The sequence below is a fragment of the Notothenia rossii genome, assembly GCF_949606895.1.
Source record: "Notothenia rossii genome assembly, chromosome: 11".
NCBI lineage: Eukaryota > Metazoa > Chordata > Actinopteri > Perciformes > Nototheniidae > Notothenia > Notothenia rossii.
This window is the reverse complement of record NC_136910.1, coordinates 60,188,298-60,216,130: the sequence shown is the minus strand read 5'-3', so window position 1 is coordinate 60,216,130 and position 27,833 is coordinate 60,188,298. Positions and strand designations below refer to the sequence as shown.

Genomic DNA, 27,833 nt, shown 5'->3' with positions numbered 1-27,833 from the left:
ACACCTTAATTTGCAAATAAAGTCTTTAAAAATCAGACAATGTGATTTTCTGGATTTTTTTTTCTCATTTTGTCTCTCATAGTTGAGGTGTACCTAGGATGAAAATTACAGGCCTCTCTCATCTTTTTAAGTGGGAGAACTTGCACAATTGGTGGCTGACTAAATACTTTTTTGCCCCACTATATATATACACGTATACACAAGTTATTGAGCCGTTTCCGCTCTACATCCTGAACTCCTCCCTTCGATGCAATGCACTTCCGTTTTGGCGGACTGGGTTTGTTTTGCTAGCTAGCTCCGTTGTGCCGACAAAGCACTGATATCGCAGAGACAAAGAGGATATAACAATTACAACATGAAGAAAAGTGGTTCGGGAACTACGTGTGCGGTAGTTGGTTGCAATCACTCGAGAAAGCACCTGAACGAGTGGTTAGATAGAGAGTGCTACGACCACAAACCAGCACCCAGCACCCAGCCATGTTGTTCATTAAATACAGATAAACACAACAAATACTGCATGCATTGTATTTTTTAATATTATATATGAATATTTTCATAGTGATGTAATTGTGTGGGCTGCTTTTATATTTTAATTTGTAATACCTGTTAGGATTAAACATGTGATCTTTCTTGTTGAAGCCATTTCTTTAGTTTCCTCTCAACAATTAATTAATTCAGTGTTATTTATGTACAGTATGAGCTTAATATGAATGATGAACTGTGTTAAAAGAAATTGTAGCACTCTAAGGAACATATGAAATGCAATAATGCAATAATGCAATAAAAGTGCAATAATGAAATTAAATTACATCAAACTTTATTTTCACTCAAACAGTACAGGCACATATGATATATTGCACAGCATAAAGAGATCATGTAAATTGTGCATTATGTAAACAACAGACAACTGTTGGCTCCTGTGGGCATGACCTAAATAAGGCAGTTTATTTTGGTTTAATGCTGGGCCACGTCGTCATGTTATCCTCCCAGTTTTGCACTGAATTCGGGTGGGGGAGAGTAACGCCATCTCCAGTCAAAGAAGTAGAATCGTGTTCCCAAGCTAGCATCACTGTTAGCATCGAAATCGCTGTGTTTACACCAGTGCCCGTCTGACTGTTTACATCGGTTTACACCGACAGACGCTGTGCAAAAGACTTCCGGCGGAAATGAAGTGCATTTGTGTAGTGTCATGGCGCTACCCGTGTTTTGGCGCGTAAACTTGTCTTGAGTATGATTCTGAAGAGGAGAAGTGAACTACGACTCCCAGGGTGCTTTTCACTCACAAACAGCCAATCACAGAGCGTGTGTTGTGTTTCCGTTCGCGGGGATTTGAAGCTGAAAGTTAAATATAAGTAATATAAATAAATGATATTTAACATGAAGCGGTGTAACATGTCTTCATCCCTTCCTGTTAATCTATGGTAACGTTTAGTGTGTCCCGTCAGTGTGACGTAGACACTTTGATGAGATCGTTTCGGTTAAAGTCCTCATGTTTACGGTCGCCATGTTACTGTCTCCATGACAACCGGGGTAAACATTTACAGCTAGATCCCTGTAACTTTGAGACGGACTGAGAGACAAGTAAAGAGACAGAGAGACAGGTAAAGAGAGAGAGAGAGGCAGGTAAACAGACAGAGATACATGTATAGACAGGAACAGGTAGAGAGAGAGACTGAGAGACAAGTAAAGAGACGGGTAAACAGACAGGTAGAGAGAGAGAGGTACAGAGACAGGTAAAGAGAGAGACAGGTAGAGAGAGAGAGAGGTAAAGAGACAGTTAGAGAGAGAGAGAGAGACAGGTAGAGAGAGAGAGGTAAAGAGACAGGTAGAGAGAGAGAGAGACAGGTAGAGAGAGAGAGAGAGAGAGAGAGAGAGACAGGTAGAGAGAGAAACCCAGTCCTCCTGCTGTTGTGGTGAGTGAATATTATAAGTTAAATACAATATTGAAATAAGAGTAATCCAGGTGTGGACAGAGGGACCGGCTGATGGAGGACAGACGGAGACAGGAAGCGACCCGGCTGATGGAGGACAGACGGAGAGAGGAAGCGACCCGGGAAGAGGTCCTGTCTTTCAGCCGGTGGCAGCAGAGCTGTGACAGGAAGTCGTCATGGTTACTCAGCTCTGAGAGACACTTCCTGTCCGGCGACGTCCAGAGGAGAATCAGAGACACGGTGACGCAACAAGGAGTCCTGCTGGACCAGAGGAGGGACAGGTAAACAACACTACTTTCATATCTCTGAGTATAGACACCACCTGTCTCACCTGTCTCTCTTCTGTGTCTCCCCTCTCTCTCCTGTGTCTCACCTGTCTCTCTTCTGTGTCTCCCCTCTCTCTCCTGTGTCTCACCTGTCTCTCTTCTGTGTCTCCTCTCTCTCCTGTGTCTCACCTGTCTCACCTGTCTCTCTTCTGTGTCTCCCCTCTCTCTCCTGTGTCTCACCTGTCTCTCTTCTGTGTCCCCCCTCTCTCTCCTGTGTCTCACCTGTCTCTCTTCTGTGTCTCCCCTCTCTCCTGTGTCTCACCTGTCTCACCTGTCTCTCTTCTGTATCTCCCCTCTCTCCTGTGTCTCACCTGTCTCTCTTCTGTGTCTCCCCTCTCTCCTGTGTCTCACCTGTCTCACCTGTCTCTCCTGTGTCTCCCCTCTCTCTCCTGTTTCTCACCTGTCTCTCTTCTGTGTCTCCCCTCTCTCCTGTGTCTCACCTGTCTCACCTGTCTCTCTTCTGTATCTCCCCTCTCTCCTGTGTCTCACCTGTCTCTCTTCTGTGTCTCCCCTCTCTCTCCTTTGTCTCACCTGTCTCTCTTCTGTGTCTCCCCTCTTTCCTGTGTCTCACCTGTCTCTCTCCTGTGTCTCCCCTCTCTCTCCTTTGTCTCACCTGTCTCTCTTCTGTGTCTCCCCTCTTTCCTGTGTCTCACCTGTCTCTCTTCTGTGTCTCCCCTCTCTCCTGTGTCTCACCTGTCTCACCTGTCTCTCTTCTGTGTCTCCCCTCCCTCTCCTGTGTCTCACCTGTCTCTCTTCTGTGTCTCCCCTCTCTCCTGTGTCTCACCTGTCTCTCTTCTGTGTCTCCCCTCTCTCTCCTGTGTCTCACCTGTCTCACCTGTCTCTCTTCTGTGTCTCCCCTCTCTCCTGTGTCTCACCTGTCTCTCTTCTGTGTCTCCCCTCTCTCCTGTGTCTCACCTGTCTCTCTTCTGTGTCTCCCCTCTCTCTCCTGTGTCTCACCTGTCTCACCTGTCTCTCTTCTGTGTCTCCCCTCCCTCACCTGTCTCTCTTCTGTGTCTCCCCTCTCTCCTGTGTGTCGCCTGTCTCTCTTCTGTGTCTCCCCTCCCTCTCCTGTGTCTCACCTGTCTCTCTTCTGTGTCTCCCCTCTCTCTCCTGTGTCTCACCTGTCTCACCTGTCTCTCTTCTGTGTCTCCCCTCTCTCCTGTGTCTCACCTGTCTCTCTTCTGTGTCTCCCCTCTCTCCTGTGTCTCACCTGTCTCTCTTCTGTGTCTCCCCTACCTCCTGTGTCTCACCTGTCTCTCTTCTGTGTCTCCCCTCCATCTCCTGTGTCTCACCTGTCTCTCTTCTGTGTCTCCCCTCCCTCTCCTGTGTCTCACCTGTCTCTCTTCTGTGTCTCCCCTCTCTCCTGTGTCTCACCTGTCTCACCTGTCTCTCTTCTGTGTCTCCCCTCTCTCCTGTGTCTCACCTGTCTCACCTGTCTCTCTTCTGTGTCTCCCCTCTCTCCTGTGTCTCACCTGTCTCACCTGTCTCAACTGTCTCTCTTCTGTGTCTCCCCTCCCTCTTCTGTGTCTCCCCTCCCTCTTCTGTGTCTCACCTGTCTCACCTGTCTCACCTGTCTCTCTTCTGTGTCTCCCCTCCTTCTTCTGTGTCTCCCCTCTCTCCTGTGTCTCACCTGTCTCACCTGTCTCTCTTCTGTGTCTCCCCAGGCTGCGTCTGATGCTGCAGGCAGAGGAGCAGCAGCTCCTGCAGGAGGTCGAGGATCGGGCGGAGAGCCAGGTGGAGCGACAGGTGAAGATGAGAGAGCGAGTTACAGCTCTGAGAGAGAGGAGAGAGAGAGACAGGCAGGTGATTGTCTCCCAGAAGATGGAGCAGCTCCACAGGTAACTCACACCTTCACAATTAGAGGACTTGTTAGAGGAGAGACAGACAGCATGTAGCCCCTCCTCCCAGCATGTAGCCCCTCCTCCCAGCATGTAGCCCCTCTTCCCAGCATGTAGCCCCTCTTCCCAGCATGTAGCCCCTCTTCCCAGCATGTAGCCCCTCTTCCCAGCATGTAGCCCCTCTTCCCAGCATGTAGCCCCTCCTCCCAGCATAAAGCCCCTCCTCCCAGCATGTAGCCCCTCCTCCCAGCATGAAGCCCCTCCTCCCATTATGTAGCCCCTCCTCCCAGCATGTAGCCCCTCCTCCCAGCATAAAGCCCCTCCTCCCAGCATGTAGCCCCTCCTCCCAGCATGAAGCCCCTCCTCCCAGCATGAAGCCCCTCCTCCCAGCATGTAGCCCCTCCTCCCAGCATAAAGCCCCTCCTCCCAGCATGTAGCCCCTCCTCCCAGCATGTAGCCCCTCCTCCCAGCATGTAGCCCCTCCTCCCAGCATAAAGCCCCTCCTCCCAGCATGTAGCCCCTCCTCCCAGCATGAAGCCCCTCCTCCCAGCATGTAGCCCCTCCTCCCAGCATAAAGCCCCTCCTCCCAGTATGTAGCCCCTCCTCGCAGCATGTAGCCCCTCCTCCCAGCATGAAGCCCCTCCTCCCAGTATGTAGCCCCTCCTCCCAGCATGAAGCCCCTCCTCCCAGCATGTAGCCCCTCCTCCCAGCACGTAGCCCCTCCTCCCAGCACAAAACCCCTCCTCCCAGCATGTAGCCCCTCCTCCCAGCATGAAGCCCCTCCTCCCAGCATAAAGCCCCTCCTCCCAGCATGTAGCCCCTCCTCCCAGCATGAAGCCCCTCCTCCCAGCATGAAGCCCCTCCTCCCAGTATGTAGCCCCTCCTCCCAGCATGAAGCCCCTCCTCCCAGCATGTAGCCCCTCCTCCCAGCATTAAGCCCCTCCTCCCAGCATGTAGCCCCTCCTCCCAGCATGAAGCCCCTCCTCCCAGCATGAAGCCCCTCCTCCCAGTATGTAGCCCCTCCTCCCAGCATGAAGCCCCTCCTCCCAGCATGTAGCCCCTGCTCCACGCGTTAAGCCCCTCCTCCACGTATTAAGCCCCTCCTCCCAGCAGTCTCTTTGGCTGCGTGTCAGGATGTCAGGATGTGTATGTGTCCTCAGGGGTCGCTGTGACGACCAGCCGTTGAATGGGCAGCAGGAGGATCAGATGTTGAAGGAGGAGCAGATGTTGGAGGAGCAGATGTTGAAGGAGGAGCAGATGTTGGAGGAGCAGATGTTGAAGGAGGAGCAGATGTTGGAGGAGCAGATGTTGGAGGACCTTTGGGAGGCCGACCATCAGGCTAAAATGCAGCGAGAGACGGAGCAGCATCAGAAGCAGCAGCAGAGGAAGCTGCAGCAACAGGAAGTCCTGCAGAAACAGGTGGAGGCCAGCGAGGAGAGGAGGAGGAAGGAGAAGGATCTGAAGCAGGAGGAGGCCACGCTCATGGTCTGTGCATCTGAATATCACAAATTATTATATCGAGAGGATCTCCTCCTGATGGTGTACAGAGTTCCAGCTGTTCCAGATGTTGTTCCAGCTGTTCCAGGTGTTGTGTTGTTCCAGCTGTTCCAGGTGTTGTGTTGTTGCAGCTGTTCCAGGTGTTGTGTTGTTTCGAGCTGTTCCAGGTGTTGTGTTGTTCGAGCTGTTCCAGGTGTTGTGTTGTTCCAGCTGTTCCAGGTGTTGTGTTGTTCCAGCTGTTCCAGGTGTTGTGTTGTTGCAGCTGTTCCAGGTGTTGTGTTGTTTCGAGCTGTTCCAGGTGTTGTGTTGTTCCAGCTGTTCCAGGTGTTGTGTTGTTCGAGCTGTTCCAGGTGTTGTGTTGTTCCAGCTGTTCCAGGTGTTGTGTTGTTTCGAGCTGTTCCAGCTGTTCCAGGTGTTGTGTTGTTCCAGCTGTTCCAGGTGTTGTGTTGTTCGAGCTGTTCCAGCTGTTCCAGGTGTTGTGTTCTAACAGATGTGGTGTTGTGTTGTTGCAGCTGTTCCAGGTGTTGTGTTGTTGCAGCTGTTCCAGGTGTTGTGTTGTTGCAGCTGTTCCAGGTGTTGTGTTGTTGCAGCTGTTCCAGGTGTTGTTCCAGCTGTTCCATATGTTGTGTTCTAACAGATGTGGTGTTGTGTTGTTGCAGCTGTTCCAGGTGTTGTGTTGTTGCAGCTGTTCCAGGTGTTGTTCCAGCTGTTCCATATGTTGTGTTCTAACAGATGTGGTGTTGTGTTGTTGCAGCTGCAGCAGCAGAACCTGCAGCAGCTGCAGTTACAGCAGGAGACGCAGCAGGTGCTTCAGGGGCAACAGCTTCGGCAGCAGCAGTTGGATCAGGGTCTGCGGATGAAGATGAAGCGATTGGCCAGACAGAAGCAGAACGAGCTGCAGATGGACATGCACTTCCTGCAGAACCTGCTACAGCTGGAAACTGACGAGATAAAGGAAGCTGCTCACAAGAAGGTAAACCGCTATCACCCTAACCTAACTCTTGTTACCTGGTGTTGTTACCTGGGGGGTATACTACGAAGCAGGATGTTCTCTTAGCGGCTAACTTCAGGGAGACTCTGGGTTTCCGGTCCTACGAAGCTGGTTCTCTTTTTAGCAGGCTAGATCTCCATGGTAACTGATGCTGAGCGGCTAACCTGCCCCGGAGCAGGTTAGGTTGCAGGCTAAGAGCTCAACTCAGTGAAAGCACTGCCTGCTGACCAATCAGAGCTCAGTGTGCGGAGTTTAAAGCATCAAGTCATATTACAGGAGAAAGGAAATACAGAAAAGCTGCCGTTGCAGGAAAGACGGCCGGCAAAAATCACTGACTGTGTGAACGTGAACATTAATAGAATATCACCTCACATCTTCAGAGCAATCTGACTATAATAAAATTAGCGTTAAGAAAGCTTACTTAAATATCTGCCACAACATAAGTAACCGGATCAGAGTAACATTAAGTACAGTCCGCGGCATATCACATCATAATGTATCATCTCCTTATCTGAGTCAGCTGAGCCGTATCTGGCCGTGCAACACTCACAGTGTCACATACTGGATGCAGAAGGATTATTTGAAGCAACACATTAAGTTGAGGAAACACTCGAGTCAAATGTAATGAAAGTCAGATGGTGTCTTAGACGGGGCAGTGATATCATAAACCTGTTCATGTACGCATTCAAACACTTGTTCTGTTACCAGCTGTATTCACCTTGCAGATCCTGGATCAAGTGTTTAAGTCATGGATGTTTAAAGTTTAACTTCTTCATATGTCTAATATTATAGTTCCTCTAGTTAAAAAGGACATTGGCAAAAGAGCCTTCAAATTTAAAGCTCCTGCTGATTGGAATAACTTACCTGCTACCATCAGATCTCTCCCTACTCTGACTTTGTTCAAGCGTGCATTGTCGTCTCACCTCAAGGTTGAATGTTTTTGTATGACCTGAAGTACTTTATTTATTGTTTAAGGGTTGTTGAGGCTCCATCTTATTTCACCATCTCCTCATGAGATGACCCACCTATTGCCCATTTCTAAGTCTTTATTTCTAAGTCTTTATTGTTATGATTTTGTATATATAGTACAGCTACTCTACTTTACTCTACCCAATGATATGCATTCAATGTAACCGCCTATAATGTATTACCATGTGCTGTATGCTTAGGCTGAATGTTTGTAATTTCTTGGTTATTTCTTCCGATGTATGTGTGTGAATGTTGTTTGTATGTTGTACTTGTTTGTTATTTGTTTTCTTGGGACCCCCTTGAAAACGAGGTGATTCACCTCAAGGGGTTTATCCTAATAAAGAAATTTGAATATATAGTTGACTTTTCATTCAGGAAGTATGACGCTGCGCTGTCAGTACGCTTCTCCATGTTTGTGATTGGTCGAATGCTCCAGATACCACCCCTTTCATGTGAACGCGCTCCTAACTAGATAGGACACGGCTGGCTTGAGCGATCCACTTGATAACCCGCGTCGTAGGACCGTTTAGTGAGAGCGCGTATGTTTTGGATTAGACCAACCGGCTAACTCCAACATATCCAGGTTAGGTTGAACCAGCTTCGTAGTACAGGCCTCTGATATTGTTACCTGGTGTTACTGTTGTTACCTGTTGTTGTCACCTGGTGTTACTGTTGTTACCTGGTGTTACTGTTGTCACCTGGTGTTACTGTTGTTACCTGTTGTTGTCACCTGGTGTTACTGTTGTTACCTGGTGTTGTCACCTGGTGTTACTGTTGTTACCTGTTGTTGTCACCTGGTGTTACTGTTGTTACCTGTTGTTGTCACCTGGTGTTACTGTTGTTACCTGTTGTTGTCACCTGGTGTTACTGTTGTTACCTGGTGTTACTGTTGTCACCTGGTGTTACTGTTGTTACCTGTTGTTGTCACCTGGTGTTACTGTTGTTACCTGGTGTTGTCACCTGGTGTTACTGTTGTTACCTGTTGTTGTCACCTGGTGTTACTGTTGTTACCTGGTGTTACTGTTGTTACCTGTTGTTGTCACCTGGTGTTACTGTTGTTACCTGTTGTTGTCACCTGGTGTTACTGTTGTTACCTGGTGTTACTGTTGTTACCTGTTGTTGTTACCTGGTGTTACTGTTGTTACCTGTTGTTGTCACCTGGTGTTACTGTTGTTACCTGGTGTTACTGTTGTCACCTGGTGTTACTGTTGTTACCTGTTGTTGTTACCTGGTGTTACTGTTGTTACCTGTTGTTGTCACCTGGTGTTACTGTTGTTACCTGGTGTTACTGTTGTTACCTGTTGTTGTCACCTGGTGTTACTGTTGTTACCTGGTGTTACTGTTGTTACCTGGTGTTACTGTTGTTACCTGTTGTTGTCACCTGGTGTTACTGTTGTTACCTGGTGTTGTTACCTGGTGTTACTGTTGTTACCTGGTGTTACTGTTGTTACCTGGTGTTACTGTTGTTACCTGTTGTTGTCACCTGGTGTTACTGTTGTCACCTGGTGTTACTGTTGTTACCTGGTGTTACTGTTGTTACCTGTTGTTGTCACCTGGTGTTACTGTTGTTACCTGTTGTTGTCACCTGGTGTTACTGTTGTTACCTGGTGTTACTGTTCTTACCTGTTGTTGTTACCTGGTGTTACTGTTGTTACCTGTTGTTGTCACCTGGTGTTACTGTTGTTACCTGGTGTTACTGTTGTTACCTGTTGTTGTCACCTGGTGTTACTGTTGTTACCTGGTGTTACTGTTGTTACCTGGTGTTACTGTTGTCACCTGGTGTTACTGTTGTTACCTGTTGTTGTCACCTGGTGTTACTGTTGTTACCTGGTGTTGTCACCTGGTGTTACTGTTGTTACCTGTTGTTGTCACCTGGTGTTACTGTTGTTACCTGTTGTTGTCACCTGGTGTTACTGTTGTTACCTGTTGTTGTCACCTGGTGTTACTGTTGTTACCTGGTGTTACTGTTGTCACCTGGTGTTACTGTTGTTACCTGTTGTTGTCACCTGGTGTTACTGTTGTTACCTGGTGTTGTCACCTGGTGTTACTGTTGTTACCTGTTGTTGTCACCTGGTGTTACTGTTGTTACCTGGTGTTACTGTTGTTACCTGTTGTTGTCACCTGGTGTTACTGTTGTTACCTGTTGTTGTCACCTGGTGTTACTGTTGTTACCTGGTGTTACTGTTGTTACCTGTTGTTGTTACCTGGTGTTACTGTTGTTACCTGTTGTTGTCACCTGGTGTTACTGTTGTTACCTGGTGTTACTGTTGTCACCTGGTGTTAGTGTTGTTACCTGTTGTTGTTACCTGGTGTTACTGTTGTTACCTGTTGTTGTCACCTGGTGTTACTGTTGTTACCTGGTGTTACTGTTGTTACCTGTTGTTGTCACCTGGTGTTACTGTTGTTACCTGGTGTTACTGTTGTTACCTGGTGTTACTGTTGTTACCTGTTGTTGTCACCTGGTGTTACTGTTGTTACCTGGTGTTGTTACCTGGTGTTACTGTTGTTACCTGGTGTTACTGTTGTTACCTGGTGTTACTGTTGTTACCTGTTGTTGTCACCTGGTGTTACTGTTGTCACCTGGTGTTACTGTTGTTACCTGGTGTTACTGTTGTTACCTGTTGTTGTCACCTGGTGTTACTGTTGTTACCTGTTGTTGTCACCTGGTGTTACTGTTGTTACCTGGTGTTACTGTTCTTACCTGTTGTTGTTACCTGGTGTTACTGTTGTTACCTGTTGTTGTCACCTGGTGTTACTGTTGTTACCTGGTGTTACTGTTGTTACCTGTTGTTGTCACCTGGTGTTACTGTTGTTACCTGGTGTTACTGTTGTTACCTGGTGTTACTGTTGTTACCTGTTGTTGTCACCTGGTGTTACTGTTGTTACCTGGTGTTGTTACCTGGTGTTATCACCTGGTGTTACTGTTGTTACCTGGTGTTACTGTTGTTACCTGGTGTTGTTACCTGGTGTTATCACCTGGTGTTACTGTTGTTACCTGTTGTTGTCACCTGGTGTTACTGTTGTTACCTGGTGTTGTTACCTGGTGTTATCACCTGGTGTTACTGTTGTTACCTGGTGTTACTGTTGTTACCTGGTGTTACTGTTGTTACCTGGTGTTGTTACCTGGTGTTACTGTTGTTACCTGGTGTTGTTACCTGGTGTTACTGTTGTTACCTGGTGTTACTGTTGTTACCTGGTGTTACTGTTGTTACCTGGTGTTACTGTTGTTACCTGGTGTTGTCACCTGGTGTTACTGTTGTTACCTGGTGTTACTGTTGTTACCTGGTGTTACTGTTGTTACCTGGTGTTACTGTTGTTACCTGGTGTTGTCACCTGGTGTTACTGTTGTTACCTGGTGTTACTGTTGTTACCTGGTGTTACTGTTGTTACCTGGTGTTGTTACCTGGTGTTACTGTTGTTACCTGGTGTTGTTACCTGGTGTTATCACATGTTGAGGGGTAAAAGGAGCATGTTGTTGTGCAGGTGGAGCTGCGTGAGGAGCAGCAGATGTACCAGCAGAATCTGAGTGAGGAGCTGCAGAGGGAGAGGAGGCAGGAGGAGGAGGAGGAGCAGCTCATGAAGGTTGATGCAGATGAGGTTTGGAGGAAAAGAGAGCAACAGAAGCGCCACGAGCGAGAGGCCAGAAAACAGCTGATGGGGGAGGTGCTGCAGGCCCGCCAGCTGCAGAAACAACACAAACGTATATACTATACATACACAGTTACACACACACATAATATTCATTTACACGCACAAACATCCTGTATATAAATGTGAATGTGTGTGCTGCAGTGGAGCTGATGCTGCAGGAGCAGGAGGAGCTGAAGGCAGAGAAAGAGGAGCTGCAGGCGGTCAGGAGAGAGGAGGCGCAGAAGGAGGAGCAGGAGAGGAGACGGTACCTGTTCACCTGTTCACATGTTCTCATGTTCACCTGTTCTCATGTTCACCTGTTCTCATGTTCACCTGTTCACCTGTTCTCCTGTTCTCATGTTCACCTGTTCTCCTGTTCTCCTGTTCTCATGTTCACCTGTTCTCCTGTTCACCTGTTCTCATGTTCACCTGTTCTCCTGTTCACCTGTTCTCATGTTCACCTGTTCTCATGTTCACCTGTTCACCTGTTCTCCTGTTCTCATGTTCACCTGTTCTCATGTTCACCTGTTCTCATGTTCACCTGTTCTCGTGTTCACCTGTTCACCTGTTCTCCTGTTCACCTTTTCTCCTGTTCTCATGTTCACCTGTTCTCATGTTCACCTGTTCTCATGTTCACCTGTTCACCTTTTCTCCTGTTCTCATGTTCACCTGTTCTCATGTTCACCTGTTCTCATGTTCACCTGTTCTCGTGTTCACCTGTTCACCTGTTCACCTGTTCTCCTGTTCACCTGTTCTCATGTTCACCTGTTCTCATGTTCACCTGTTCTCGTGTTCACCTGTTCACCTGTTCACCTGTTCACCTGTTCTCATGTTCACCTGTTCTCGTGTTCACCTGTTCACCTGTTCTCCTGTTCTCATGTTCACCTGTTCACCTGTTCTCCTGTTCTCATGTTCTCCTGTTCTCATGTTCACCTGTTCTCGTGTTCACCTGTTCACCTGTTCTCCTGTTCACCTTTTCTCCTGTTCTCATGTTCACCTGTTCTCATGTTCACCTGTTCTCATGTTCACCTGTTCACCTTTTCTCCTGTTCTCATGTTCACCTGTTCTCATGTTCACCTGTTCTCATGTTCACCTGTTCTCGTGTTCACCTGTTCACCTGTTCTCCTGTTCTCATGTTCACCTGTTCACCTGTTCTCCTGTTCTCATGTTCTCCTGTTCTCATGTTCACCTGTTCACCTGTTCACCTGTTCTCATGTTCACCTGTTCTCATGTTCACATGTTCACCTGTTCTCATGTTCACCTGTTCTCATGTTCACATGTTCTCATGTTCTCATGTTCACCTGTTCACCTGTTCACCTGTTCTCATGTTCACCTGTTCTCATGTTCACATGTTCACCTGTTCTCATGTTCACCTGTTCTCATGTTCACCTGTTCTCATGTTCACATGTTCTCATGTTCACCTGTTCTCATGTTCACATGTTCTCATGTTCACCTGTTCTCATGTTCACCTGTTCTCATGTTCACATGTTCACCTGTTCTCATGTTCACCTGTTCTCATGTTCACCTGTTCTCATGTTCTCCTGTTCTCATGTTCACATGTTCTCATGTTCACCTGTTCTCATGTTCACCTGTTCTCATGTTCACCTGTTCTCATGTTCACATGTTCACCTGTTCTCTTGTTCTCATGTTCACATGTTCACCTGTTCTCATGTTCACCTGTTCTCATGTTCACCTGTTCTCATGTTCACCTGTTCTCCTGTTCTCATGTTCACCTGTTCTCATGTTCACATGTTCTCATGTTCACCTGTTCTCATGTTCACATGTTCACCTGTTCTCATGTTCACATGTTCTCATGTTCACCTGTTCTCATGTTCACCTGTTCTCATGTTCACCTGTTCTCATGTTCACATGTTCTCATCTTCACATGTTCTCATGTTCACCTGTTCTCATGTTCACATGTTCACCTGTTCTCATGTTCACCTGTTCTCATGTTCACATGTTCTCATGGTCACATGTTCTCATGTTCACCTGTTCTCATGTTCACCTGTTCACATGTTCTCATGTTCACCTGTTCTCAAGTTCACCTGTTCACCTGTTCTCATTTTCAACTGTTCTCATGGTCACATGTTCTCATGTTCACCTGTTCTCAAGTTCACCTGTTCACCTGTTCTCATTTTCACCTGTTCTCATGTTCACCTGTTCTCATGTTCACCTGTTCACCCGTTCTCATGTTCACATGTTCTCATGTTCACCTGTTCACCTGTTCACATGTTCTCATGTTCACCTGTTCTCATGTTCACCTGTTCACATGTTCACCTGTTCTCCTGTTCTCGTGTTCTCATGTTCACCTGTTCACCTGTTCTCATGTTCACCTGTTCTCATATTCTCCTGTTCACATGTTCTCATGTTCTCCTGTTCTCGTGTTCTCATGTTCACCTGTTCACATGTTCTCCTGTTCACCTGTTCACATGTTCTCATGTTCTCCTGTTCTCGTGTTCTCATGTTCACCTGTTCTCATGTTCTCATGTTCACCTGTTCTCATGTTCACCTGTTCACATGTTCACCTGTTCACATGTTCTCATGTTCTCCTGTTCTCGTGTTCTCATGTTCACCTGTTCACATGTTCTCCTGTTCACCTGTTCTCATGTTCACCTGTTCACGTGTTCTCATGTTCACCTGTTCTCATGTTCACCTGTTCTCATGTTCACCTGTTCTCATGTTCACCTGTTCACATGTTCACCTGTTCACCTGTTCACATGTTCACCTGTTCTCCTGTTCTCGTGTTCTCATGTTCACCTGTTCACATGTTCACCTGTTCTCCTGTTCACATGTTCTCATGTTCACCTGTTCTCATGTTCACCTGTTCACATGTTCTCATGTTCACCTGTTCTCATGTTCACCTGTTCACATGTTCTCATGTTCACCTGTTCACATTTTCTCATGTTCACCTGTTCACATGTTCACCTGTTCACATGTTCTCATGTTCTCATGTTCACCTGTTCACATGTTCACCTGTTCACATGTTCTCATGTTCACCTGTTCTCATGTTCACCTGTTCACATGTTCACCTGTTCTCCTGTTCTCATGTTCTCATGTTCACCTGTTCACCTGTTCACCTGTTCTCATGTTCTCATGTTCACCTGTTCACCTGTTCACATGTTCTCATGTTCACCTGTTCACCTGTTCACCTGTTCACCTGTTCTCATGTTCACCTGTTCACCTGTTCACCTGTTCACCTGTTCACCTGTTCTCATGTTCACCTGTTCTCATGTTCTCATGTTCACCTGTTCTCATGTTCACCTGTTCTCATGTTCACCTGTTCTCATGTTCACCTGTTCTCATGTTCTCATGTTCACCTGTTCACCTGTTCTCATGTTCACCTGTTCTCATGTTCTCATGTTCACCTGTTCTCATGTTCACCTGTTCTCATGTTCTCATGTTCTCATGTTCACCTGTTCTCATGTTCACCTGTTCACATGTTCTCATGTTCACCTGTTCTCATGTTCACCTGTTCACATGTTCTCATGTTCACCTGTTCTCATGTTCACCTGTTCTCATGTTCACCTGTTCACATGTTCTCATGTTCACCTGTTCACATGTTCACCTGTTCACATGTTCTCATGTTCTCATGTTCACCTGTTCACCTGTTCTCCTGTTCTCATGTTCTCCTGTTCTCATGTTCTCATGTTCACCTGTTCTCATGTTCTCATGTTCTCATGTTCTCATGTTCACCTGTTCACCTGTTCACATGTTCACCTGTTCTCCTGTTCTCATGTTCTCATGTTCACCTGTTCTCATGTTCTCATGTTCTCATGTTCACCTGTTCACCTGTTCACCTGTTCACCTGTTCTCCTGTTCTCATGTTCTCATGTTCTCCTGTTCACCTGTTCTCATGTTCACCTGTTCTCATGTTCTCATGTTCTCATGTTCACCTGTTCTCATGTTCTCATGTTCTCATGTTCACCTGTTCTCATGTTCTCATGTTCTCATGTTCACCTGTTCACCTGTTCACCTGTTCACCTGTTCTCCTGTTCTCATGTTCTCATGTTCTCCTGTTCACCTGTTCTCATGTTCTCATGTTCTCATGTTCACCTGTTCTCATGTTCTCATGTTCTCATGTTCACCTGTTCACCTGTTCACCTGTTCTCCTGTTCTCATGTTCTCATGTTCACCTGTTCACCTGTTCTCATGTTCTCATGTTCACCTGTTCACCTGTTCACATGTTCTCATGTTCACCTGTTCTCATGTTCACCTGTTCACATGTTCTCATGTTCACATGTTCTCATGTTCTCATGTTCACCTGTTCACATGTTCACATGTTCACCTGTTCTCCTGTTCTCATGTTCTCATGTTCACCTGTTCACCTGTTCTCATGTTCACCTGTTCTCATGTTCACCTGTTCACCTGTTCTCATGTTCACCTGTTCTCATGTTCACCTGTTCTCATGTTCACCTGCTCACCTGTTCTCATGTTCACCTGTTCACCTGTTCTCATGTTCACCTGTTCACATGTTCTCATGTCCACCTGTTCACCTGTTCTCATGTTCACCTGTTCACATGTTCTCATGTTCACCTGTTCACCTGTTCTCATGTTCACCTGTTCACCTGTTCTCATGTTCACCTGTTCACATGTTCTCATGTTCACATGTTCACCTGTTCACGTGTTCTCATGTTCACATGTTCACCTGTTCACGTGTTCTCATGTTCACCTGTTCTCATGTTCACCTGTTCTCATGTTCACCTGTTCACATGTTCACCTGTTCACCTGTTCACATGTTCACCTGTTCTCCTGTTCTCGTGTTCTCATGTTCACCTGTTCACATGTTCTCATGTTCACCTGTTCTCATGTTCACCTGTTCTCATGTTCACCTGTTCACATGTTCTCTTGTTCACCTGTTCTCATGTTCACCTGTTCACATTTTCTCATGTTCACCTGTTCACATGTTCTCATGTTCACCTGTTCTCATGTTCACCTGTTCACATGTTCTCATGTTCACCTGTTCACATTTTCTCATGTTCACCTGTTCACATGTTCTCCTGTTCTCATGTTCTCATGTTCACCTGTTCACCTGTTCACCTGTTCTCATGTTCACCTGTTCACATGTTCACCTGTTCACATGTTCTCCTGTTCACCTGTTCTCATGTTCTCATGTTCACCTGTTCACCTGTTCTCATGTTCACCTGTTCTCATGTTCACCTGTTCACCTGTTCACCTGTTCTCATGTTCACCTGTTCTCATGTTCTCATGTTCACCTGTTCACCTGTTCTCATGTTCACCTGTTCACATGTTCTCATGTTCACCTGTTCTCATGTTCACCTGTTCACATGTTCTCATGTTCACCTGTTCACCTGTTCTCATGTTCACCTGTTCACATGTTCTCATGTTCACCTGTTCACATGTTCACCTGTTCACATGTTCTCATGTTCTCATGTTCACCTGTTCATATGTTCTCATGTTCACCTGTTCTCATGTTCACCTGTTATCCTGTTCTCATGTTCTCATGTTCACCTGTTCTCCTGTTCACCTGTTCTCATGTTCACCTGTTCTCCTGTTCACCTGTTCTCCTGTTCACCTGTTCTCCTGTTCACCTGTTCTCCTGTTCACCTGTTCTCATGTTCTCATGTTCACCTGTTATCCTGTTCTCATGTTCTCATGTTCACCTGTTCTCCTGTTCATATGTTCTCATGTTCACCTGTTCTCATGTTCACATGTTCTCATGTTCTCATGTTCTCATGTTCACCTGTTCACGTGTTCTCCTGTTCTCATGTTCTCATGTTCACCTGTTCTCCTGTTCTCATGTTCTCATGTTCACCTGTTCTCATGTTCTCATGTTCACCTGTTCTCCTGTTCTCATGTTCACCTGTTCTCCTGTTCTCATGTTCTCATGTTCACGTGTTCTCCTGTTCTCATGTTCTCATGTTCACCTGTTCTCCTGTTCTCATGTTCTCATGTTCACCTGTTCTCATGTTCTCATGTTCTCATGTTCACCTGTTCACGTGTTCTCCTGTTCTCATGTTCTCATGTTCTCATGTTCTCATGTTCTCATGTTCACCTGTTCTCATGTTCTCATGTTCACCTGTTCTCCTGTTCTCATGTTCACCTGTTCTCATGTTCTCATGTTCACCTGTTCTCCTGTTCTCATGTTCTCATGTTCTCATGTTCACCTGTTCTCATGTTCTCATGTTCACCTGTTCTCATGTTCTCATGTTCTCATGTTCTCATGTTCACCTGTTCTCATGTTCTCATGTTCACCTGTTCTCCTGTTCTCATGTTCTCATGTTCTCATGTTCACCTGTTCACGTGTTCTCCTGTTCTCATGTTCTCATGTTCTCATGTTCTCATGTTCTCATGTTCACCTGTTCTCATGTTCTCATGTTCACCTGTTCTCCTGTTCTCATGTTCACCTGTTCTCCTGTTCTCATGTTCTCATGTTCACGTGTTCTCCTGTTCTCATGTTCTCATGCTCACCTGTTCACATGTTCTCATGTTCACCTGTTCACATGTTCACCTGTTCACATGTTCTCATGTTCTCATGTTCACCTGTTCACATGTTCTCATGTTCACCTGTTCTCCTGTTCTCATGTTCTCATGTTCACCTGTTCTCTTGTTCTCATGTTCTCATGTTCACCTGTTCACGTGTTCTCCTGTTCTCATGTTCTCATGTTCACCTGTTCTCATGTTCACCTGTTCTCCTGTTCTCCTGTTCACCTGTTCTCCTGTTCTCATGTTCTCATGTTCACGTGTTCTCCTGTTCTCACGTTCTCATGTTCACCTGTTCTCATGTTCTCATGTTCTCATGTTCACCTGTTCTCATGTTCTCATGTTCACCTGTTCTCATGTTCTCATGTTCACCTGTTCTCCTGTTCTCATGTTCTCATGTTCACATGTTCTCCTGTTCTCATGTTCTCATGTTCTCATGTTCACCTGTTCACCTGTTCTCCTGTTCTCATGTTCTCATGTTCACATGTTCTCCTGTTCTCATGTTCTCATGTTCACCTGTTCTCATGTTCTCATGTTCTCATGTTCACCTGTTCTCATGTTCTCATGTTCTCATGTTCACCTGTTCTCATGTTCTCATGTTCTCATGTTCTCATGTTCACCTGTTCTCATGTTCACCTGTTCTCCTGTTCTCATGTTCTCATGTTCACCTGTTCTCATGTTCACCTGTTCTCATGTTCTCATGTTCTCATGTTCACCTGTTCACCTGTTCACATGTTCTCATGTTCACCTGTTCACCTGTTCACATGTTCTCATGTTCTCATGTTCTCATGTTCACCTGTTCTCATGTTCTCATGTTCTTATGTTCACCTGTTCACCTGTTCTCATGTTCACCTGTTCTCATGTTCTCATGTTCTCATGTTCACCTGTTCACCTGTTCACATGTTCACCTGTTCTCATGTTCTCATGTTCACCTGTTCTCATGTTCTCATGTTCTCATGTTCACCTGTTCTCATGTTCTCATGTTCACCTGTTCTCATGTTCTCATGTTCTCATGTTCACCTGTTCACCTGTTCACATGTTCTCATGTTCACCTGTTCACCTGTTCACATGTTCTCATGTTCTCATGTTCTCATGTTCACCTGTTCTCATGTTCTCATGTTCTTATGTTCACCTGTTCACCTGTTCACCTGTTCACATGTTCTCATGTTCACCTGTTCTCCTGTTCTCATGTTCTCATGTTCTCATGTTCTCATGTTCTCATGTTCTCATGTTCTCATGTTCACCTGTTCTCATGTTCACCTGTTCTCCTGTTCTCATGTTCTCATGTTCACCTGTTCTCATGTTCACCTGTTCACCTGTTCTCATGTTCACCTGTTCTCATGTTCTCATGTTCTCATGTTCACCTGTTCTCATGTTCTCATGTTCTCATGTTCACCTGTTCACCTGTTCACATGTTCTCATGTTCACCTGTTCACCTGTTCACATGTTCTCATGTTCTCATGTTCACCTGTTCTCATGTTCTCATGTTCACCTGTTCTCCTGTTCTCATGTTCACCTGTTCTCATGTTCTCATGTTCTTATGTTCACCTGTTCACCTGTTCACCTGTTCACATGTTCTCATGTTCTCATGTTCTCATGTTCTCATGTTCACCTGTTCTCATGTTCTCATGTTCTTATGTTCACCTGTTCACCTGTTCACATGTTCTCATGTTCACCTGTTCACCTGTTCACCTGTTCACATGTTCTCATGTTCACCTGTTCACCTGTTCACCTGTTCACATGTTCTCATGTTCACCTGTTCTCCTGTTCTCATGTTCTCATGTTCACGTGTTCTCCTGTTCTCCTGTTCTCATGTTCTCCTGTTCTCATGTTCTCATGTTCACCTGTTCTCATGTTCACCTGTTCTCCTGTTCTCCTGTTCTCATGTTCTCCTGTTCTCATGTTCTCATGTTCACCTGTTCTCATGTTCTCATGTTCACCTGTTCTCCTGTTCTCATGTTCACGTGTTCTCCTGTTCTCCTGTTCTCATGTTCTCCTGTTCTCATGTTCTCATGTTCACCTGTTCTCATGTTCTCATGTTCTCATGTTCTCATGTTCTCATGTTCTCATGTTCACCTGTTCACCTGTTCACCTGTTCTCCTGTTCTCATGTTCTCATGTTCACCTGTTCTCATGTTCACCTGTTCACCTGTTCTCATGTTCACCTGTTCTCATGTTCTCATGTTCTCATGTTCACCTGTTCACATGTTCTCATGTTCTCATGTTCTCATGTTCACCTGTTCACCTGTTCACCTGTTCTCATGTTCACCTGTTCTCATGTTCTCATGTTCTCATGTTCACCTGTTCACCTGTTCTCATGTTCTCATGTTCACCTGTTCACCTGTTCACATGTTCTCATGTTCACCTGTTCTCATGTTCACCTGTTCACATGTTCTCATGTTCACCTGTTCTCATGTTCTCATGTTCTCATGTTCACCTGTTCACCTGTTCACCTGTTCACCTGTTCTCATGTTCACCTGTTCACCTGTTCACCTGTTCACCTGTTCTAATGTTCTCATGTTCACGTGTTCTCCTGTTCTCACGTTCTCATGTTCACCTGTTCTCATGTTCTCATGTTCTCATGTTCACCTGTTCTCATGTTCTCATGTTCACCTGTTCTCATGTTCTCATGTTCACCTGTTCTCCTGTTCTCATGTTCTCATGTTCACATGTTCTCCTGTTCTCATGTTCTCATGTTCTCATGTTCACCTGTTCACCTGTTCTCCTGTTCTCATGTTCTCATGTTCACATGTTCTCCTGTTCTCATGTTCTCATGTTCACCTGTTCTCATGTTCTCATGTTCTCATGTTCACCTGTTCTCATGTTCTCATGTTCTCATGTTCACCTGTTCTCATGTTCTCATGTTCTCATGTTCTCATGTTCACCTGTTCTCATGTTCACCTGTTCTCCTGTTCTCATGTTCTCATGTTCACCTGTTCTCATGTTCACCTGTTCACCTGTTCTCATGTTCTCATGTTCTCATGTTCACCTGTTCACCTGTTCACATGTTCTCATGTTCACCTGTTCACCTGTTCACATGTTCTCATGTTCTCATGTTCTCATGTTCACCTGTTCTCATGTTCTCATGTTCTTATGTTCACCTGTTCACCTGTTCTCATGTTCACCTGTTCTCATGTTCTCATGTTCTCATGTTCACCTGTTCACCTGTTCACATGTTCACCTGTTCTCATGTTCTCATGTTCACCTGTTCTCATGTTCTCATGTTCTCATGTTCACCTGTTCTCATGTTCTCATGTTCACCTGTTCTCATGTTCTCATGTTCTCATGTTCACCTGTTCACCTGTTCACATGTTCTCATGTTCACCTGTTCACCTGTTCACATGTTCTCATGTTCTCATGTTCTCATGTTCACCTGTTCTCATGTTCTCATGTTCTTATGTTCACCTGTTCACCTGTTCACCTGTTCACATGTTCTCATGTTCACCTGTTCTCCTGTTCTCATGTTCTCATGTTCTCATGTTCTCATGTTCTCATGTTCTCATGTTCTCATGTTCACCTGTTCTCATGTTCACCTGTTCTCCTGTTCTCATGTTCTCATGTTCACCTGTTCTCATGTTCACCTGTTCACCTGTTCTCATGTTCACCTGTTCTCATGTTCTCATGTTCTCATGTTCACCTGTTCACCTGTTCACCTGTTCTCATGTTCACCTGTTCTCATGTTCTCATGTTCTCATGTTCACCTGTTCTCATGTTCTCATGTTCTCATGTTCACCTGTTCACCTGTTCACATGTTCTCATGTTCACCTGTTCACCTGTTCACATGTTCTCATGTTCTCATGTTCTCATGTTCACCTGTTCTCATGTTCTCATGTTCACCTGTTCTCCTGTTCTCATGTTCACCTGTTCTCATGTTCTCATGTTCTTATGTTCACCTGTTCACCTGTTCACCTGTTCACATGTTCTCATGTTCTCATGTTCTCATGTTCTCATGTTCACCTGTTCTCATGTTCTCATGTTCTTATGTTCACCTGTTCACCTGTTCACATGTTCTCATGTTCACCTGTTCACCTGTTCACCTGTTCACATGTTCTCATGTTCACCTGTTCACCTGTTCACCTGTTCACATGTTCTCATGTTCACCTGTTCTCCTGTTCTCATGTTCTCATGTTCACGTGTTCTCCTGTTCTCCTGTTCTCATGTTCTCCTGTTCTCATGTTCTCATGTTCACCTGTTCTCATGTTCACCTGTTCTCCTGTTCTCCTGTTCTCATGTTCTCCTGTTCTCATGTTCTCATGTTCACCTGTTCTCATGTTCTCATGTTCACCTGTTCTCCTGTTCTCATGTTCACGTGTTCTCCTGTTCTCCTGTTCTCATGTTCTCCTGTTCTCATGTTCTCATGTTCACCTGTTCTCATGTTCTCATGTTCTCATGTTCTCATGTTCTCATGTTCTCATGTTCACCTGTTCACCTGTTCTCCTGTTCTCATGTTCTCATGTTCACCTGTTCTCATGTTCACCTGTTCACCTGTTCTCATGTTCACCTGTTCTCATGTTCTCATGTTCTCATGTTCACCTGTTCACATGTTCTCATGTTCTCATGTTCTCATGTTCACCTGTTCACCTGTTCACCTGTTCTCATGTTCACCTGTTCTCATGTTCTCATGTTCTCATGTTCACCTGTTCACCTGTTCTCATGTTCTCATGTTCACCTGTTCACCTGTTCACATGTTCTCATGTTCACCTGTTCTCATGTTCACCTGTTCACATGTTCTCATGTTCACCTGTTCTCATGTTCTCATGTTCTCATGTTCACCTGTTCACCTGTTCACCTGTTCTCATGTTCACCTGTTCACCTGTTCACCTGTTCACCTGTTCTAATGTTCTCATGTTCACCTGTTCACCTGTTCTCATGTTCACCTGTTCTCATGTTCTCATGTTCTCATGTTCACCTGTTCTCATGTTCACCTGTTCACATGTTCTCATGTTCACCTGTTCTAATGTTCTCATGTTCACCTGTTCACATGTTCACCTGTTCTCATGTTCACCTGTTCTCATGTTCTCATGTTCTCATGTTCACCTGTTCACATGTTCTCATGTTCACCTGTTCTCATGTTCACCTGTTCTCATGTTCTCATGTTCACCTGTTCTCATGTTCTCATGTTCTCATGTTCACCTGTTAACATGTTCTCATGTTCTCATGTTCACCTGTTAACATGTTCTCATGTTCACCTGTTCTCATTTTCTCATGTTCTCATGTTCACCTGTTAACATGTTCTCATGTTCACCTGTTAAAATGTTCTCATGTTCTCATGTTCTCATGTTCACCTGTTCTCATGTTCATCTGTTCTCATGTTCACCTGTTAACATGTTCTCATGTTCACCTGTTAACATGTTCTCATGTTCTCATGTTCACCTGTTCTCATGTTCATCTGTTCTCATGTTCTCATGTTCACCTGTTCACCTGTTCACCTGTTCTCATGTTCTCATGTTCTCATGTTCACCTGTTCTCATGTTCACCTGTTCACCTGTTCTCATGTTCTCATGTTCACCTGTTCACCTGTTCCCATGTTCTCATGTTCTCATGTTCTCATGTTCACCTGTTCTCATGTTCACCTGTTCACATGTTCACCTGTTCACATGTTCACATGTTCACCTGTTCTCATGTTCTCATGTTCACCTGTTCTCATGTTCACCTGTTCACCTGTTCACATGTTCACGTGTTCACCTGTTCTCATGTTCACCTGTTCACCTGTTCACCTGTTCACATGTTCACCTGTTCTCCTGTTCTCATGTTCTCATGTTCACGTGTTCACGTGTTCACCTGTTCTCATGTTCACGTGTTCACCTGTTCTCATGTTCACCTGTTCACCTGTTCACCTGTTCACATGTTCACGTGTTCACCTGTTCTCATGTTCACCTGTTCACCTGTTCTCATGTTCACCTGTTCTCATGTTCTCATGTTCTCATGTTCACCTGTTCTCATGTTCTCATGTTCTCATGTTCACCTGTTCTCATGTTCACCTGTTCACCTGTTCACATGTTCTCATGTTCACATGTTCTCATGTTCTCATGTTCACCTGTTCACATGTTCTCATGTTCACCTGTTCTCATGTTCTCATGTTCTCATGTTCACCTGTTCACCTGTTCACCTGTTCTCATGTTCACCTGTTCACATGTTCTCATGTTCACCTGTTCACCTGTTCTAATGTTCTCATGTTCACCTGTTCACCTGTTCACCTGTTCTCATGTTCACCTGTTCTCATGTTCTCATGTTCTCATTTCACCTGTTCTCATGTTCACCTGTTCACATGTTCTCATGTTCACCTGTTCACATGTTCTCATGTTCACCTGTTCACCTGTTCTAATGTTCTCATGTGCACCTGTTCACATGTTCACCTGTTCTCATGTTCACCTGTTCTCATGTTCACCTGTTCTCATGTTCTCATGTTCTCATGTTCACCTGTTCACATGTTCTCATGTTCACCTGTTCTCATGTTCACCTGTTCTCATGTTCTCATGTTCTCATGTTCACCTGTTCTCATGTTCACCTGTTCTCATGTTCTCATGTTCTCATGTTCACCTGTTCTCATGTTCACCTGTTCTCATGTTCTCATGTTCTCATGTTCACCTGTTCACATGTTCTCATGTTCACCTGTTCTCATGTTCACCTGTTCACCTTTTAACATGTTCTCATGTTCTCATGTTCACCTGTTCTCATGTTCACCTGTTAACATGTTCTCATGTTCACCTGTTAACATGTTCTCATGTTCTCATGTTCACCTGTTCTCATGTTCACCTGTTAACATGTTCTCATATTCTCATGTTCACCTGTTCTCATGTTCTCATGTTCTCATGTTCATCTGTTCTCATGTTCACCTGTTAACATGTTCTCATGTTCACCTGTTCACCTGTTCTCATGTTCACCTGTTAACATGTTCTCATGTTCTCATGTTCACCTGTTCACCTGTTCTCATGTTCACCTGTTAACATGTTCTCATGTTCTCATGTTCACCTGTTCTCATGTTCATCTGTTCTCATGTTCTCATGTTCACCTGTTAACATGTTCTCATGTTCACCTGTTCACCTGTTCACCTGTTCTCATGTTCTCATGTTCTCATGTTCTCATGTTCTCATGTTCACCTGTTCTCATGTTCATCTGTTCTCATGTTCACCTGTTAACATGTTCTCATGTTCACCTGTTCACCTGTTCACCTGTTCTCATGTTCACCTGTTCTCATGTTCACCTGTTCACCTGTTCTCATGTTCTTATGTTCACCTGTTCTCATGTTCACCTGTTCACCTGTTCTCATGTTCCCATGTTCTCATGTTCTCATGTTCACCTGTTCACCTGTTCTCATGTTCACCTGTTCACCTGTTCTCATGTTCCCATGTTCTCATGTTCTCATGTTCTCATGTTCACCTTTTCACCTGTTCTCATGTTCTTATGTTCTCATGTTCTCATGTTCTCATGTTCTCATGTTCTCATATTCTCATGTTCACCTGTTCTCATGTTCACCTGTTCACATGTTCACCTGTTCTCATGTTCTCATGTTCACCTGTTCTCATGTTCATCTGTTCTCATGTTCTCATGTTCACCTGTTAACATGTTCTCATGTTCACCTGTTCACCTGTTCACCTGTTCACCTGTTCACATGTTCACCTGTTCACCTGTTCTCATGTTCTCATGTTCACCTGTTCTCATGTTCATCTGTTCTCATGTTCTCATGTTCACCTGTTCACCTGTTCACCTGTTCACATGTTCACCTGTTCACCTGTTCTCATGTTCTCATGTTCACCTGTTCTCATGTTCATCTGTTCTCATGTTCTCATGTTCACCTGTTAACATGTTCTCATGTTCTCATGTTCACCTGTTCTCATGTTCACCTGTTCACCTGTTCTCATGTTCACCTGTTCTCATGTTCACCTGTTCACCTGTTCTCATGTTCTTATGTTCACCTGTTCTCATGTTCTCATGTTCACCTGTTCTCATGTTCACCTGTTCACCTGTTCTCGTGTTCAACTGTTCTCATGTTCCCATGTTCTCATGTTTTCATGTTCTCATGTTCTCATGTTCCCATGTTCTCATGTTTTCATGTTCTCATGTTCTCATGTTCTCATGTTCTCATGTTCTCATGTTCTCATGTTCACCTGTTCTCATGTTCACCTGTTCTCATGTTCACCTGTTCACCTGTTCTCATGTTCTTATGTTCACCTGTTCACCTGTTCTCATGTTCTTATGTTCTCATGTTCTCATGTTCTCATGTTCACCTGTTCTCATGTTCACCTGTTCACCTGTTCTCATGTTCTTATGTTCACCTGTTCTCATGTTCTCATGTTCACCTGTTCTCATGTTCACCTGTTCACCTGTTCTCGTGTTCAACTGTTCTCATGTTCCCATGTTCTCATGTTCTCATGTTCTTATGTTCTCATGTTCTCATGTTCTCATGTTCTCATGTTCTCCTGTTCACCTGTTCTCATGTTCTCATGTTCTCATGTTCACCTGTTCTCATGTTCACCTGTTCACCTGTTCTCGTGTTCAACTGTTCTCATGTTCTTATGTTCTCATGTTCTCATGTTCCCATGTTCTCATGTTCTCATGTTCTTATGTTCTCATGTTCTCATGTTCACCTGTTCTCATGTTCACCTGTTCTCATGTTCTCATGTTCTCATGTTCACCTTTTCACCTGTTCTCATGTTCTCATGTTCACCTGTTCACCTGTTCTCTGTTCACCTGTTCTCATGTTCTCTGTTCACCTGTTCTCATGTTCTCTGTTCACCTGTTCTCATGTTCTCTGTTCACCTGTTCTCATGTTCTCATGTTCACCTGTTCACCTGTTCTCTGTTCACCTGTTCTCATGTTCTCTGTTCACCTGTTCTCATGTTCTCTGTTCACCTGTTCTCATGTTCTCATGTTCACCTGTTCACCTGTTCTCATGTTCTCATGTTCTCATGTTCTCTGTTCACCTGTTCTCATGTTCTCATGTTCACCTGTTCACCTGTTCTCATGTTCTCATGTTCTCATGTTCACCTGTTCTCATGTTCTCTGTTCACCTGTTCTCATGTTCTCATGTTCACCTGTTCTCATGTTCTCATGTTCACCTGTTCTCATGTTCTCATGTTCTCATGTTCACCTGTTCTCATGTTCTCATGTTCACCTGTTCTCATGTTCTCATGTTCTCTGTACACCTGTTCTCATGTTCTCTGTTCACCTGTTCTCATGTTCACCTGTTCTCATGTTCTCATGTTCACCTGTTCTCATGTTCTCATGTTCTCATGTTCACCTGTTCTCATGTTCTCATGTTCACCTGTTCTCATGTTCTCATGTTCTCTGTACACCTGTTCTCATGTTCTCATGTTCACCTGTTCTCATGTTCTCATGTTCTCTGTACACCTGTTCTCATGTTCTCATGTTCACCTGTTCTCATGTTCTCATGTTCTCATGTTCTCTGTACACCTGTTCTCATGTTCTCTGTTCACCTGTTCTCATGTTCTCTGTTCACCTGTTCTCATGTTCTCATGTTCACCTGTTCTCATGTTCTCATGTTCTCATGTTCTCTGTTCACCTGTTCTCATGTTCTCTGTGTTCTCTGTGTTCACAGGGTGCAGCAGGTGTCTCAGGAGTACCGGGCCGACCTTGAGGCTCAGATGGAGGAGATGCAGCTGATGAAGATGAAGAGGCAGCTGATGAAGATGTAGAGGCAGCTGATGAAGATGAAGAGGCAGCTGATGAAGATGTAGAGGCAGCTGATGAAGATGGAGAGGCAGTTGATGAAGATGGAGATGCAGCTGATGAAGATGAAGAGGCAGTTGATGAAGATGGAGAGGCAGCTGATGAAGATGGAGATATTTGGGGGGGGGGTGATATATAAAATGTGATTACGAAGCAAGTCTCTCGGTTTCTACATTTATATAGATAAATAGACACTCTTCTATTAATATATTAATATATTTGTTTCATTATAATTATTATTGTTATTATTCTAATAATTATTATTGTTATTATTCTAATAATTATTATTGTATTTTTCACAGCTATTTTTAAATTATCATTTATATTCTCAGTGGTCTTATTTTCTCCGTTAATTACAATGGATAAAAACATCCGATATAAATAAAATGCTTCTCCCTGTTTCATCTTCTGTGTGTGTGTGTGTGTGTGTGTGTGTGTGTGTGTGTGTGTGTGTGTGTGTGTGTGTGTGTGTGTGCGTGCGTGCGTGCGTGCGTGCGTGCGTGCGCGCGCAGTGCAGGGGT

The 27,833-nt window shown here is 44.9% G+C and overlaps 1 protein-coding gene across 5 annotated transcripts; it reads left to right on the top strand.

Moving 5' to 3' along the window:
- The first annotated feature begins 813 nt into the window (after positions 1 to 813).
- Positions 814 to 27,673, top strand: cfap53 (cilia and flagella associated protein 53). Of its 5 annotated transcripts, none has more exons than XM_079659230.1 (8): positions 814 to 1,352; positions 1,964 to 2,212; positions 3,922 to 4,095; positions 5,256 to 5,514; positions 6,347 to 6,565; positions 11,036 to 11,252; positions 11,345 to 11,447; positions 27,182 to 27,671. In XM_079659230.1, the coding sequence occupies exons 1-8, from the start codon at positions 1,231 to 1,233 to the stop codon at positions 27,276 to 27,278; spliced, it is 1,440 nt and encodes a 479-aa protein (XP_079515356.1). In that variant the 5' UTR covers positions 814 to 1,230; the 3' UTR covers positions 27,279 to 27,671. The 5 variants fall into 5 exon arrangements, with proteins under 5 accessions (XP_079515356.1, XP_079515359.1, XP_079515355.1 ...); XM_079659229.1 differs by having other exon boundaries at positions 825 to 1,352; positions 5,256 to 5,580; positions 27,182 to 27,669; XM_079659232.1 differs by lacking the exon at positions 814 to 1,352 and adding an exon at positions 1,407 to 1,530 and having other exon boundaries at positions 5,256 to 5,580; positions 27,182 to 27,669.
- Positions 27,674 to 27,833: the final 160 nt, after the last annotated feature.